At 44.3% G+C, this 15,292-nt stretch overlaps 1 protein-coding gene across 1 annotated transcript in view; it reads right to left on the bottom strand.

Annotated features, from left to right (window-relative positions):
• Positions 1-13,770: 13,770 nt before the first annotated feature.
• Positions 13,771-15,292, bottom strand: part of USP54 (ubiquitin specific peptidase 54) — a 125,323-nt gene continuing 123,801 nt past the window's right edge. The window contains exon 22 of the mRNA XM_065407975.1: positions 13,771-14,426. Within this exon, the coding sequence (XP_065264047.1) occupies positions 13,771-14,426 (656 nt within the window). The remainder of the gene's footprint in view (positions 14,427-15,292) is intronic.

Below are 15,292 nucleotides of genomic sequence, written 5' to 3'. Positions count from 1 at the left end.
TCAAACTTTGTGGAACGAGAGCCTTACATTGCTGCAGCAGTGTGCAGGGGCTGACTGAAAGTTTTAACGGCCCTTGCCGCCCCTCCTTCTTTGGACTTTTGGTGAGGGGGGTGTGGGACTTGGTGGCAGGGGAGGGCGGTTAGAGATAGACAGCAGCAGGGCTCTGTCCTCCTGCCTCCGGTCTTGCAGAACATCCACTAGGCGCCGGAGCGTCTCCGTTTGCTCCCTCATTAGTCCAAGCAGGGTTTGAGTAGCCTGCTGGTCCTCCTGGCGCCACCTCTCCTCCCGTTCCATGACTGCTCTGTGCATTTGTGACAAGTTCTCCCTCCACTGTGTCGTCTGGGCTGCCTGCTCTCGTGAGCAGTCCATAAGTTCATAAAACATGTCCTCACGCGTCTTCCTCTTCCTTCTCCTAATCTGCGCTAGCCTCTGGGAGTGTGATGCCAGGCTGGGTTGGGAGACAGTCGCAGATGTGTCTGTGGGAATGGGAAAAAGGGAGTGAATTCCTGAGACAGATAAATGAAGTTGCTAACAAAGAACATAGTCTTTCTCTGTGAACAACACCATGCACTGCACCTTTCACATGCGCACTCAGGACAAGGTCGAATTTTCGGCCCTCGCCTTCAGTGCCTGGGGTCTTGCAGTTGCGATCAGAGAAGCGTGGCAGGACACCTCTACTTTTGTTGCAGGAAAACATGGTAAGCCGTAGACTTGTGGCAGCTTAAAAATGTAATAGTAGCACTGGGCTCCTTTCGCACTGAATGCAAGGCCACTCTCTGCTGGCAGCAATCAGGGAAGCATGAGCTCTGCCCCTGTCCCACCACCTCGCGGCTGTCCCCGGGAAAGATCACTGTATGCTGCCCCTCTGCCGCCTCCACCGCGTGGCTGTAAAGCAGTCCCAATACTAACATTCCCCTCCCTAATTTAAAGCAGGGCGTCATGTGCGATATAACTCTAATGAGGATCTCGGAGAGCGAGAGGGGAAGAATGCTTCGGGAGACCATGCAGAGGCCAGGGCCGTATGCCGCCATGCTGTGCCGTGCCATGATCCCGGACTACTTAATGGACTCATGGCGTGGGAACGTGTGTTACCACGGTGGACCGAACAAGATCGCCCTGCCACGGAACCTGATGCGCATGCTTGAGCGGTACCTCCAGGAGAGCTATGCTGAGCTATCCCAGGAGGACTCTCTGTCAATTCCCGGGCACATTGACCGTCTTTTCGTTTAAGTGCAGTATAAGGGACTACAGAGTGGAGCGTCTTGTGGTGGCCTAATCATGAATATCCGGACATTATTTGATTTTTTATACATAGTTAGGACTAAATAGTTGACTAAGCCAAATAAATCATGAACACCAAATTGCTAATAGAGTTAATATTCCTGTTTTGTTATAAATAAAAGTTTCTATGTTTAACTGAGTGAATGAAAAGCCCATTCTTAACAATATAAATATTCCAGTTATGTTAAAATTACATGTTTAGATGTTTAAAGCACTCACTGCTTGATCCTTCCCCTGATTCGGTGTCCGGGGTAACGGCTGTGGACGGTTGGTAGGGGATCTCGGTAAGGGTGATGAAGAGCTCCTGGCTGTCGGGGAAATCAGCGGTGCAAGCGCTGTCGACTGCCTCGTCCTCCTCATCTCCTTCCTCATCTTCCCCGTCCGCTAACATTTCTGACGAGGAACCGGCTGTGGACAATATCCCATCCTCTGAGTCCACGGTCACTGGTGGGGTAGTGGTGGCGGCCGCACCTAGGATGGAATGCAGTGCCTCGTAGAAACGTGATGTGTGGGGCTGGGATCCGGAGCGTCGGTTTGCCTCTTTGGTTTTTTGGTAGCCTTGTCTCAGCTCCTTGATTTTCACACGGCACTGCGTTGCATTCCGGCTGTATCCTCTCTCTGCCATGGCTTTAGAGATCTTCTCGTAGATCTTTGCATTCCTTCTTTTGGAGCGCAGCTCTGAAAGCACGGACTCATCGCCCCACACAGCGATGAGATCCAAGACTTCCCGATCAGTCCATGCTGGGGCCCTCTTTCTATTAGATTGCACGGCCATCTCTGCTGGAGAGCTCTGCATCGTTGCCAGTGCTGCTGAGCTCTCCACGCTGTCCAAACAGAAAATGAGATTCAAACTGCCCAGACAGGAAAAGGAATTCAAATTTTCCCGGGGCTTTTCCTGTGTGGCTAGTCAGAGCATCCGAGCTCGAAGTGCTGTCCAGAGCGTCAACAGAGTGGTGCACTGTGGGATAGCTCCCGGAGCTATTACCGTCGATTTCCATCCACACCTAGCCTAATTCGATATTGCCATTTCGAATTTAGCGCTACTCCTCTCGTTTTCGAGGAGTACAGAAGTCGATTTTAAGAGAGTTCTATGTCGAACTAAATAGCTTCGTGGTGTGGACGGGTGCAGGGTTAATTCGATGTAACGGCGCTAAATTCGATATAAACTCCTAGTGTAGACCAGGCCTGAGGGAACTGGGATTATTTAGTCTGCAGAAAAGAAGAATGAGGGGGGATTTGATAGCTCTTTTCAACTACCTGAAAGGGGGTTCCAAAGAGGATGGATCTAGACTGTTCTCAGTGGTACCAGATGACAGAATAAGGAGTAATGGTCTCAAGTTGCAGTGGGGGAGGTTTAGGTTGGATATTAGGAAAAACTTTTTCACTAGGAGAGTGGTGAAGCACTGGAATGCGTTACCTAGGGAGGTGATGGAATCTTCTTCCTTAGAGGTTTTTAAGGTCAGGCTTGACAAAGCCCTGGCTGGGATGATTTAGTTGGTGTTGGTCCTGCTTTAAGCAGGGGGTTGGACTAGATGACCTCCTGAGGTCTCTTCCAACCCTGATATTCTATGATTCTATGGTTGAAATGTGTTGTTTAAAGGTTCTTAGAAATGTGATAGGTTAAGGTATAGATAAAATAGTAGTAGTTTTACCTATAGAATGTGTGTAAAATAGGAAGCTCCTTGGAACTTAACTCCAGGACACAGCCCAAGACCAGAGTTGCCAGAGCTCAACACCCTGCCAACCATACTGTGCAGAAGCAGGGGTCCTCATATAATCTATTCTTGACTGGCCATCAAGAAAAATTCATCTGCCTTATTGGGAGTGGTGAGCACTGTATGCTTAGCATGTGTATTCTGATGATTACTTGTTAGTAAATAGAGGTTTAAGGATATTACTGTGTAAGGCTTGTTCACTGGGAAAAGGTCCTGGAGACCCATAGTGCCCTGAGTCCACTGGAAGGGGTGTTAGCCCTGAGCTTACAGAGCAGTAAAGTTGGGTCCCTTACTTCCTGAGTACCCAAAAGAGAGGGTAGGGGGGTGAGAGCCCTAAATTGTGCGGGTAACAGTTCAGCAGCAGGCCCTTTGGTATCATCAAAAGGGAAATCAGCTATGATGACCTCAGTGAAGGCACCACAGCACTGGTCTCCGGCACTAGTGGGAACCACACCTCCATGGTCACAGGACAGGGACTCATTATTCTCAGAGTCAGAGGTATGATCATGAGGCACCAGAGGGCGCTTGAGTCACTCCGATGGGTACCACTGAGGGAAAAATTTCCAGCAACTGTGCTCGGGGCACGCACACACAACAAGAGTGAAGTGCACAGGTGCAATCATTCAAAGAACTATTATGTTTGAACACAGTTACTGCTTGGCAGGATTCAAGCACAGTTCCCATGACTTGTGCTAGGTAATTCCTTGCCTTCATACCCAGTAGTAGCCTAGGGTAGTGTTGACACCAGTTCTCACTGTTAAGGCACCAGTTACAGTTCTATTTTAATACAGTCTAGTTTTCCCTTCATGGATGGAACTATATTGTATTATAACCACATTAAGGAAGCACATTACATAGCATGTTTGGTGAATGTGTGCATACTATTTCTAGGAGGCCTGAAATGAAAACATTTTAAAATCTAAACTCAAAATTAATTTTTTTTAATTAACAAACCCCATCCATTTTAATCTCCCTGCATCCAATGGTAAAAAAATGGGAGATTTTAGTAATGAAATCCTATTATGGAGTAGGGCAAAGGCTGCATACCTTTTAGAGTAAAAAAAAAAAAAAAAAAAAAAAAATCAGCCCTCCTGGGAGAAAAGTCTTTCCCTTATAACCATGTTAATCCTCAGCTTAAGCCTTCTCCTCAGGATCCACCTGTCCAAATCCTAGTTCCCTCTGCTGCAGGGCTACTCTCGCCTCACTCATATTAGAACATAAGAACGGCCATACTGGGTCAGACCAAAGATCCATCTATTCCAATATCTTGTCTTCTGACAATGGCCAATGCCAGGTGCTACAGAGGCAATGAACAGAACTGGTAATCATCAAGTGATCCATCTGCTGCCGGCCATTCCCAATTTGCTGGCCATTCCCAACTGGCAAACAGAGTCTACAGACACCATCCCAGCCCACCCTGGCTAATAGCCATTGATGGATCGATTGTTCATGAATTTATTTAGTTCTTTTTAGAACTCTGTTACAGTTTTGGCCTTCACAACATCCTATGGCAAAGAGTAGTACAAGTTGACTGTGTGTTGTCTGAAGAAAAACTTTGTTTTAAATTTGCTGCCTATTAATTTCATTGGGTGACCCCCTAGTTATGTGTTTGAGGAGTAAATAACACTTCCTTATTTACTTTCGCCACACCAATCATGATTTTTTAGGCCTCTATCATATCCCCCCTTAGTCATCTCTTTTCCAAACTGAAAAGTCCTAGTCTTATTAATCTCTCCTCATATGGAAGCTGTTCCGTACCCCTAATCATTTTTGCTGCCCCATTCTGAACCTTTTCCAATTCCAATATATCTTTTTCGAGATGGGGTGACCGCATCTGCACACAGTATTCAAGATGAGGGCATACCATGGATTTATACAGAGGCAATATGATATTTTTTGTCTTATTATCTATGCCTTTCTTAATGATTTCCAACATCTGTTCACTTTTTTGACTGCCACTGCATATTAAGTGGACGTTTTCAGAGAACTATCCACAATGACTCCAAGATCTTTTTCTTGAGCGGTAACACCTAATTTAGACCCCATCATTTTATATGTATTGTTGGGATTATGTTTTCCAATGTGCATTACTTTGCATTTATCAACATTGAATTTCATCTGCTACTTTGTTGCCCAGTCACCCAGTTTTGTGAGATCCCTTTGTAATTCTTCACAGTCAGCTTTGGACTTAACTATCTTGAGTAGTTTTGTATCATCTGCAAATTTTGCCACCCTACTGCTTCCCCCTTTTTCCAGATCATTTATGAATAGCACTGGATTCAGCACAGACCCCTGGGGGACATCACTATTTACCTCTTTCCATTCTGAAAATTGACCATTTATTCCTACCCTGTTTCCTATCTTTTAACTAGTTACTGATTCATGAGAGGACTTTCCCTCTTATCCCATGACAGCTTACTTTGCTTAAGAACCTTTGGTGAGGAATTTTGTCAAAGGCTTTCTGAAAATCTAAGTACACTATATCCACTGGATCCCTCTTGTCCCCATGCTTGTTGGCCTCCTCAAAGAATTCTAGTAGATTGGTGAGGCATGATTTCCCGTTACAAAAACTATGTTGATTCATTCCCCAACAAATTATGTTAATCTATTTGTCTGATAATTCTGTTCTTTACTATAGTTTCAACCAGTTTGCTTGGTACTGAAGTTAGGCTTACTGATCTGTAATTGTTGGGATCGTCTCTGGAGCCTTTTAAAAAAATTGGCATCACATTAGCTATCCTGCAGTCATCTGGTACACAAGCTGATTTAAATGATAGGTTACATACCACAGTTAGTAGTTCTGCAATTTCACATTTGAGTTCCTTCAGAACTCTTGGGTGAATATCATCTGGTCCTGGTGAATTATTATTGTTTAATTTATCAATTTGTTGTAAAACCTCCTCTAATGACACCCCAATCTGGGACAGTTCCTCAGATTTGTCACCTAAAAAGAATGGCTCAGGTTTGGGAATCTTCCTCATATCCTCATGTGACGTTATTGATATAATCTGGAACCATATAGATCATTGTTGCAACCAAGGTCCTGTAGTGGCACCCAAATCTTGTATAAAGGGGGTCAAATGGGGTGTCTAAGACAAGGTTATGGATTACTGGTTATAATTATGCTGTCTATATGTGTCTTTCAGTGTTATAGTTGAAGTTATGAATATTGGCTCTATACTGTCTGTATTGCAAACTTATGCTATGCTTCTGGGTGACATCCCAGACAAGCTGGTGTTAGCTCTGCCTAGCCTGCTTGATGGCCCATTAAGAACCATCAGCTATACAATGGACTCATTGAGAAAAGGCAAATATGCCTTGAGACTCAGCAAAGTATGCAGGGACTGGCCCATGTGACTCCAGACTCCATTTTGCTGTAATTTTCCACAGTAAGAACAAAGGGGTGTTCCTTCACCTGGAAAAGACTATATAAGGCTGATGCCTCATCTCCATTTTGTCTTCAATCCTGCTTCTTACCTCTGGAGGAACTTTGCTACAAGCTGAAGCTTTGAACAAAGGACTGAGGACCCATCCCAGCGGGGGATGTATTCCAGAGACTTGATTTGAACCTGCAGTTTATTCTATCGCTGCTGCAAGCCTGAACCAAGAACTTTGCCATTACTGTATGTAATTGATCCCATTTAACTGATTCTAACTCTCATCTCTATCTTTTTCCTTTTATGAATAAACCTTTAGATTTTAGATTCTAAAGGATTGGCAACAGCGTGATTTGTGGGTAAGATCTGATGTATATATTGACCTGGGTCTGGGGCTTGGTCCTTTGGGATCAGGAGAACCTTTTTCTTTTACTGGGGTCTTGGTTTTCATAACCATTTGTCCCCATAACGAGTGGCACTGGTGGTGATACTGGGAAACTGGAGTGTCTAAGGAGATTGCTTGTGAGACTTGCGGTTAGCCAGTGGGGTGAGACCGAAGTCCTCTTAGTCTAGCTGGTTTGGTTTGCCTTAGAGGTGGAAAACCCCCCAGCCTTGGGCTGTAACTGCCCTGTTTGAGCAATTTGTCATGAGTTGGCACTCTCAGTTGGGTTCCGCCAGAACCGCATTGTCACACCTCAACCGTGCAGACTGATGCAAAGAATTCATTTAGTTTCTCCGCAATGGCCTCATAATCCTTGAGTGCTCCTTTAGCATCTTGATTGTCCAGTGGCCCCACTGGTTGTTTAGCAGGCTTCCTGATTCTGACGTACATAAAAAAAAGTTTGCTATTACTATTTGAGTCTTTGGCTAGCTGTTCTTCACATTCTTTTTTGGCCTTCCTAATTATATTTTTACACTTCATTTGCCAGAGTTTATGCTCCTTTCTATTTTCTAAATCCTCACTAGAATTTAACTTCCACTTTTTAAAGGATGCCTTTTTGCCTCTCACTGCTTCTTTTACTTTGCTGTTTAGCCACGGTGGCACTTCTTTGGTTCTCTATTTTTTTAAATTTGGAGTACACATTTAAATTGAGCCTCTATTATGGTGTCTTTAAAAGTTTCCATGTAGCTTGCAGGGATTTCACTTTTGGCACTGTACCCTTTAATTTCTGTTTAACTAACTTCCTCATTTTTGTGTAGTTCCCCTTTCTGAAATTAAATGCTACCATGTTGGGCTGCTTTGGTGTCCCCCTCCCTCCTGCACAGGGATGTTAAGTTTAATTATGTTATGGTCACTATTACCGAGCGGATCAACTATATTCACCCTTGGACCAAATCCTGTGCTCCCCTTAGGACTAAATGAAGAATTGCCTCTCCTCTTGAGGGTTTCCAGGATTAGCTGCTCCAAGAAGCAGTCACATTTAAGTGTAAAGAAACTTTATCTCTGCATCCTGTCCTGAGGTGATATGTACCCAGTCAATATGGGGATAGTTGAAATCCCTCATTATTATTGATTTTTTAATTTTTATAGCCTCTCTAATCTCCCTGAGCATTTCACAGTCACTATCACCATCATGGTCAGGTGGTCGGTAGTATATCCCTACTGCTATATTCTTATTATTCAAGCATGGAATTATTATCCATAGAGATTCTGTGGCACAGTTTGCTTCATTTAAGATTTTTACTTCATTTGATTCAGGGTGGAGTATGAGCCACAGTGAAGCCAATGACAGACCACTAATTAATCTGCAGGTGTCGATGCCCAACTCAAACACTTGATAACAATGTTCAAAGGATTTATACTCAATTGAAATTACGTCAATTGAATTACATTTCAAGTGATGTTAAGACGGTCAGATCATCAAACGGCATGACTTCCAAATAAAGCGTTTTAGGGAATTGAGTGCCACTTTAATAGAGGAAGCACTGCTTTCCCCCATTAATTTATGTTATTAAATCCATTTCAGGTTCTTTGCGTGTGATTCAAGACACTGTTGGAATCCCTGTTTGTTCATTTCAGCCCTCTAGTTCAGGTTAATAAATTATCAATTTCCCAAAGAGTAATAAACATACATAATAGGTTTTTTTCACCCAATTTTGAATTGAGGTGCCTTCAAGCATGACTGAGGAAGAATGAAGGGATATTTTCCATATGCAGATAAAACAAAACAATTTGGGCACTATAAATGCTAGTATGGTTTAAAACAAATTGCACCAATTCAGAAGCCGTTGCTCTTCATGGCTTTGAGACAATGCAGGAGTATTCCTCACTTTTGAGTTGACAGGAGGAAAAACATGAAACATACTTTTCCTTTTTATTTGCAAATACAGCATACTTTGAACCACTATTTGGAAAGTTGATCTTGGTCAACAAGTTTTGCTTGGCAGATTGTGTTTTTCGGACAGCTGAGCCTAAACTGTCTGAGCCAGAACCTGAGGTCTGACTGAAGCACACAACAAAGGGTGGGGGTGTATGTGTGCAAAAGTGGTATAAAGCTCACCTTTTCGTTCACCTTCTCCTGGGGCTGCAGTAACTTCCTCTGGCTGCTAAAGGCACCAAGGGGCTGAAACCACAGCCATGGATTGGTCCCAACCCCATACCTATCCTCCATAAACTTATCTAGTTCTTTTCTGAACCCTGTTTTAGTGTTGGCCTTCAAAACATCCTCTGGCAAAGAGTTCCACAGGTTGACTGTGTGTTGTGTGAAGAAATATTTCCTTTTGTTTGTTTTAAACCTGCAGCCTATTAATTTCATTTGGTGACCCCTAATTCTTGTGTTATGAGACATAGTAAACATTTCCTTATCTACTTTCTCTACACCAGTCATGATTTTATAGACCTCCATCGTATCCTGTCTTAGTCTTCCCTTTTCCTAGATGAAAAGTCTCAGCCTTATTAATCTCTCCTCATATGGAAGCTGTTCCATACCCCTAATCATTTTTGTTGCCCTTTTATGTACTTTTTCCAATATATTTTTTTTGAGATGGGGTGACCACATCCTGCACACAGTATTCAAGATGTGGGCTTACCATGGTTTTATACAGAGGCAATATGATATTTTCTGTCTTATTATCTATTCCTTTCTTAATGATTCCCAACATTCTGTTTGCTTTTTGACTGCTGCTGCACATTGAGTGGATGTTTTCAGAGAACTATCCACGACGCCAAGATCTCTTTCTTGAGTGGTAATGGCTAATTTAGACCCCATCATTTTATATGTATAGTTGGGATTATGTTTTCCAATGTGCATTTCTTTGGATTTACCCCATCCTCATCCCCAACAGCAGGTTAAGGGAGATTGGGGTAGGCATAGGCGCCAACTTTCCCCAACACGGTGGGTGCTTGCACCCTCCGGCCCCGCCCCAACTCCACCCTTTCCCCGCTCCTGCCCCACCCCCATTCCAACCCCTTCCCCAAAGTCCCCGCCCTGCCCCTATTGGACTCCTTCCCCAAATCCCTGCCCCGGCCCCGCCTCTTCCCCGAGTGCACCGCATTCCCCCTCCTCCCCCCAGCGCTTGCCGGGGGAAAAAGTAGGCACGCGGTGAGCCCAGGGGAGGAGGCGGAGGCAGGGCGGAGGCAGAGCGGAGGTGGAGGTGAGCTGTGGCGGGGGGCTGCCGGTGGGTGCTAAGCACCCACCAATTTTTCCCTGTGGGTGCTCCAGCCCCGGAGCACCCACGGAGTTGGCGCCTATGGGGGTAGGAGCCTCTCTGCCAGCTCTACACCACCAGGAGATTCCCCTTGCACTGGAGTTATCCTCCCATAGTGGGATACGCCAGCCCTATAGCCAGAGTCTGCCAGCAGTGCAGCACAAGATGCTCAACCTGCACCAGAGGACCTGGCTTTTTATGTGTACAATGCATGACACTAATGATGAAATCCCAATCAAGTATTTGCTTAAGACAATGTTCAATGGATTTACAGTTTAGTACAAAGTTCTGAGTGATGCTATTAAAACATACAGATCATTAAATTGGCATGATATCCAAATGAAGGGGCTGTTTTTTGTAAATGGATGTTAACAGAGGAGCATACTACAGAAAAATGTGAATGGCTACATGTGACACAACCTCCAAATGTAGTTATTTTTATCAAAGAGGCATTACAATGGCAAATATTTAGATACAAAAGAAAAAATAGATGACTCCCAAACTCTCAGACAGCAGAAATATTGATAAATTTGACCTCTGTGTTTAGTATAATCCTGAGAAGAGAGAGATGGGAATGAAAATTAAGACATTAAACAAGAATAATGAAGATACTAGACTAAGCTAAACAAACAAGTAGCATTCTAGACACAATTGTAATACGAGTACCTTTTAAAATGAAGCAGTAGAGGGCACTAAAGTGCAGTCTAGGCTTTCCAATGGCTGTTCAGGGGGGAAAAAAAGAATTGGATTTAAAGTCCAACTCTTAATTCACACCTGTTGTAACACACATCTGCCTTTGTTACAATATCTCCAACCCCTCGATAATTTGGCATGCAAGAAACTAGATATTCTGGATATCTCACGGGAAATGGCCAAATCCAGCCTCTTCAGGACAAAACAGAGAACCTGAAGAAAATCCTTACCTCCAAGATGAAGAAACAAGTGTGACAGGATTCAGAGTGGTAGCTGTGTTAGTCTGTATCAGCAAAAAGAACAGGAGTATTTGTGGCCCCTTAGAGACTAACAAATTTATTTGAGCATAAGCTTTCGTGGGCTAAAACCCACTTCATCGAGTGTGAGTGTTCCTAGGCTTAGTGAGCTATTACTGCCATTTGATACCCCACTCTTCACCTTTGACGGACCTCACAAAGAGACAGCACTGAAGCAGCGGATAAGGCAGTGTGAGGAAATCTTTCAAAAGATCAGGGACATTTTGCAGTGGCCCAGAGATTTCTCGTTACCATTTATTCTGCAAACCAATGCATTGAGTGGGCCTAGGAGCTGTATCATCACAAAACGTCCAAGGAATGGAGCACCCAATTCTTTATTTGAGCAGAAAATTCCAAAAGCGAGACACAAAAAAGACTCCCCCATAGAGAAAGAATGCTGGGCTATAAGGTGGGCTGTGATGACAGCAGGAGTCCTGTTTTATGTAATAATGGATCATACTCCCTTATTACAGTGGATGCAGGCAACGAAGGACACAAGGTGATACTCAGCGCTGGATCTCTGTGCTTCCCTAGTACTACAGCATGAGAATGCAGATTTCTTTTCCCGGGCAGGAGGAGATATTAAAATTTGTGATGTGAAGACGAAACCCCCAGGCCCATTCTGCCAGGGAAGTTATGTGACAGGATGCACCAGGCATTTGCTGCCTCCTGCTGGAGACCCTGCTGCCTTGGTGCACCCTGCCATAGGAAGTGTCCCTATAGGAAGAGAAAGGCAGTAATTTTTGGACATCCCGGATTACCCAGAAAGGCCTCCCTGGGTCAACCACTGATGGAATCAACAATACTTGGTCCTTCAATGGTTAGAAGGGCTAAGAGCAGGAAACAGCCAATATGGGCCCAGCAGGGCAAATTAAAAAAAAGGGCTGCTGTCTCTATGAAATGGCAGTTGCTGAGTGTAGCCAGAGAAGGAGGAAGGCTCTTCCCTCTACCCCAGTGGTTCTCAAACTTTCATACTGGTGACCCCTTTCACATAGCAAACCTCTGAGTGCGACCCCCTCTTATCAATTATAAACATTTTTTATATATTTAACATTATTATAAATGCTGGAGGCAAAGCGGGGTTTGGGGTGGAGGCTGACAGCTCGCGACCCCCCATGTAATAACCTCGTGACCCCCTGAGGGCTCCCGACCCCCAGTTTGAGAACCCCTGCTCTCAAAAATCCAGGCCTGGCCAGGGCCTGTTGCTGACCTCACTGTGCCAGCTTTTTGATTTCCTTTGTGTGAATGTAAGGCCTGGGCAGGCCATCCTGAATTAGACATTGGTTGGACTATTGACAACTAGGTGAGCTCGCTCTATGAGACACCATCTGGCTCAGTTGAGCCAGTGACACAGACCGACCATTTCTAGATGACCCTTTTGTAGGAGACTAAAAAGAGCTTGACTATGTACAATACTAATGTGCACATATCCAACATTTTTCTCATCCAGACATCTCAAAATACTTTTCCAGAGAGGAAGGGTACCCCAATTTTACAGGGGAAAGTGAAGTGCAGAGGGGCGAAGCAACTAGTCCACAAAGCAAACAAGTGGAATTGGAAGGGTCAGGAACAGAATACTGCATTCCTGACGCAGTCCTCTGCTCTAATTACAAGTGCTTCTTTATAAACGATTTGTTAATAAATTACCATTATTAACTAACTACCTTTATGTATGAGAGAGACAAGGTGAGTGAGGTAATCTCTTTTATTGGTGGAAGAGACAGGCTTTTGAGCTACACAGAGCTCTTCTTCAGGTCTGGAAAAAGATATTACCTCACTCATCTTGTGTGTCTCATATTTTGAGATCAACACAGCTACAACAACACTGCAAACAACTTTATATGTAGCTTTTATTATTCCAGAGTATTAAAAAAACACAAATCAGAGCTTTCAGGCCAGTTGCTGAGTAAAACCAAATAAAAAATGAAGATGATTCATACACAGGCAGTTAAATAGAACTATTTCATAGATTTATTTGAAAAATACTTACAAAAGCAAGTATGTTTGACCCTAAAATAGCTAAACTTATTCTGTGTTTACATTGGTGTAATTAAGCGTGCAGCATTAACAGTCGTTTCTGTTTGAAGCATTGTTAGTTTGCCTGAAGGAAGTGGGGAAAAGTTCTGGTTTACTCTGGGGCAATGTCTCCCTCTCCCTTCACAGTAGCAACTACAGCTGTGGCCTGTGCTTGAAGTCTCAGCACACTGAATGTTGGGTTTGCCTCACTTACCACCAGTCCTGCCGTGTCCAGATTTGCTGGAACCTGGAAGGTGGATCAGTTTTTCCCCCAGTAGATAACACAAGAGGGAGGCGGAGAAGAAAACAAATGGGAAATAGCATATTGGCTTTGTATGCAATGAATTTAGCAGAACTACGTTTCATGCTTGAGTCCTTTAAAAAGTGGTCCTTTTTGTTAATGGTACATCTTTCTTCAAAATAAACGTGCACCTGTGAGCTTATCCACAGCCAGTGCCCCTTATACCTATTATTGACTATAGCGCTTACTGCTGAGAGGAGCTGGGATCGGAATAGCCGAGAGCTCCCCCCACAGACAGCAATTCAGCAATACAGGAAAAGAAATACAGTGCAATTAGTTTCCACATACCATATAGCTACATTTTAAGACAAGACTAGCAGAGCTACTGACTGAAGAGTTAGCTGCCTTGTTATTAACTGCACCTCAGCAACAGCTACAGTTCAGACAGTCTGCTCACAAGGGGGTTTGATCAATGCTGGGAACACATTGAGTGGAACAAGACCTCACCAGCCACTATTCTGCAGGGTGGCAGCAGCAGCTGCTGCTGCTCGGGCCATCATCCTTTGGTGCACCTCAGAAGCAGAAGAAAAAGTCCCATCCACCACGTGCACTGGCAATGTTCTCCGTCCACCAGGCTGAGGGATAAAGCTGTTCTGACGCCAGTCTTCTTCTGGGGGCATATCTACTCTCCTTGGTCCAGGGGCCTTAGTACACGGGGGAGGCACCGGGCAACCGTGAGAGGCACCAGGGTCCCAAGAAAGCCCCTGTAGTACTCTGAAGGTACTGTAGTCTGTGCTAGGATGTGGCCTGCAATTGATGGCATAGGACTCATGCATTTGGTGTCGGGAGGACTGCTGAAGGAAGCTTTCCTCTAACCCCTTGTCTGGCTGGGCAGTGTATCCCAACTGCAATGTTCGTTTGTCTGGCAGTGTTGCTGTTTGTCTGGCAGTGTGGTTCATCTGCAGCCATTGGCCAGAGATCCTTGATGCTCCACCTCCCATATGCTGGTCAACAAGAGGCCCCTGACCTTGGGAAGAAGAGCATTTCTGTGTGCAAGGGAGACTCCTGTAGCTCAGTGCCATACCTGGGTGGTCTTCACCTCGGAAAGTTTCACCCCGGTCAGGCACAACCAGAAGTTTCTGGACGTTCTTCTGATCTCCTGTGGGGAGCAGTGGGGAGAGTTCAGTCAGTTATATTTTAATTTATTTTCCTCTCAAAACCTCTTTAACTGTGGCCCACAGCTGATATGAATGGGTAAACTGAAGCAACCGTATACCAGGGCACTTACTGACCTACGATTCAGAATGAGTAAAAACTAAGCAGCACACTCCTTGCATTCACTTTCCTTCTGCAACTCAACCCACCCCCAGAAAAGAGCTCCAACCTGTCTTTCTGCAGGTGCTGTCACACGCACTAATGGGACACCAGATTTCCTAAATAGTCAGCACTTTTTGTAACATGTTCAATGTCACCTGAGAAGGAGCCCAACAAGAAAATTAAAGACATATGTTCTAGGGGTTTCTGGATAACTTTCATGGTGGCCTCTCATGCAGGAATTTGTAGCACCAACAGGGATTGTAATTCCAACAGATCTCTCACACACGTGATTTTTGAGGGAATACAGTACTAATAACCAGCTCCTCCTCAGGCAGTCACTTCGCACCCCTCCCACAAACACAGTTAAGTACAAAAAAAATGGGTGGACCTTTGGGTCATCTCTGAGGAATGTGTGCATCATTTATAGCTTCATTTCTTGTAATGTTAAAAACAGTATAATATAGCTAATGACCTAATAGGAATGGTGTGTTATAAGAACATAAGAATGGCCATACTGGGTCAGACCAAAGGTCCATCTAGCCAGTAAACTGTCTTCCGACAGTGGCCAATGCCAGGTGCCCCAGAGGATGCTATAGATGCTATATAAATTAGTAAAAAGAGTTCCATTGGGTTATGCCAGACACTTTTGTTGGCCGGGTACCTCCTCCTGTGTATATGTAATGAAAATATTACCATAACTATTTAATT

This window comes from Emys orbicularis, chromosome 7 (genome assembly GCF_028017835.1).
Source record: "Emys orbicularis isolate rEmyOrb1 chromosome 7, rEmyOrb1.hap1, whole genome shotgun sequence".
Classification (NCBI taxonomy): domain Eukaryota; kingdom Metazoa; phylum Chordata; order Testudines; family Emydidae; genus Emys; species Emys orbicularis.
The sequence above is the reverse complement of the archived record's forward strand: the minus strand, read 5'-3'. Positions and strand labels throughout refer to the sequence as shown.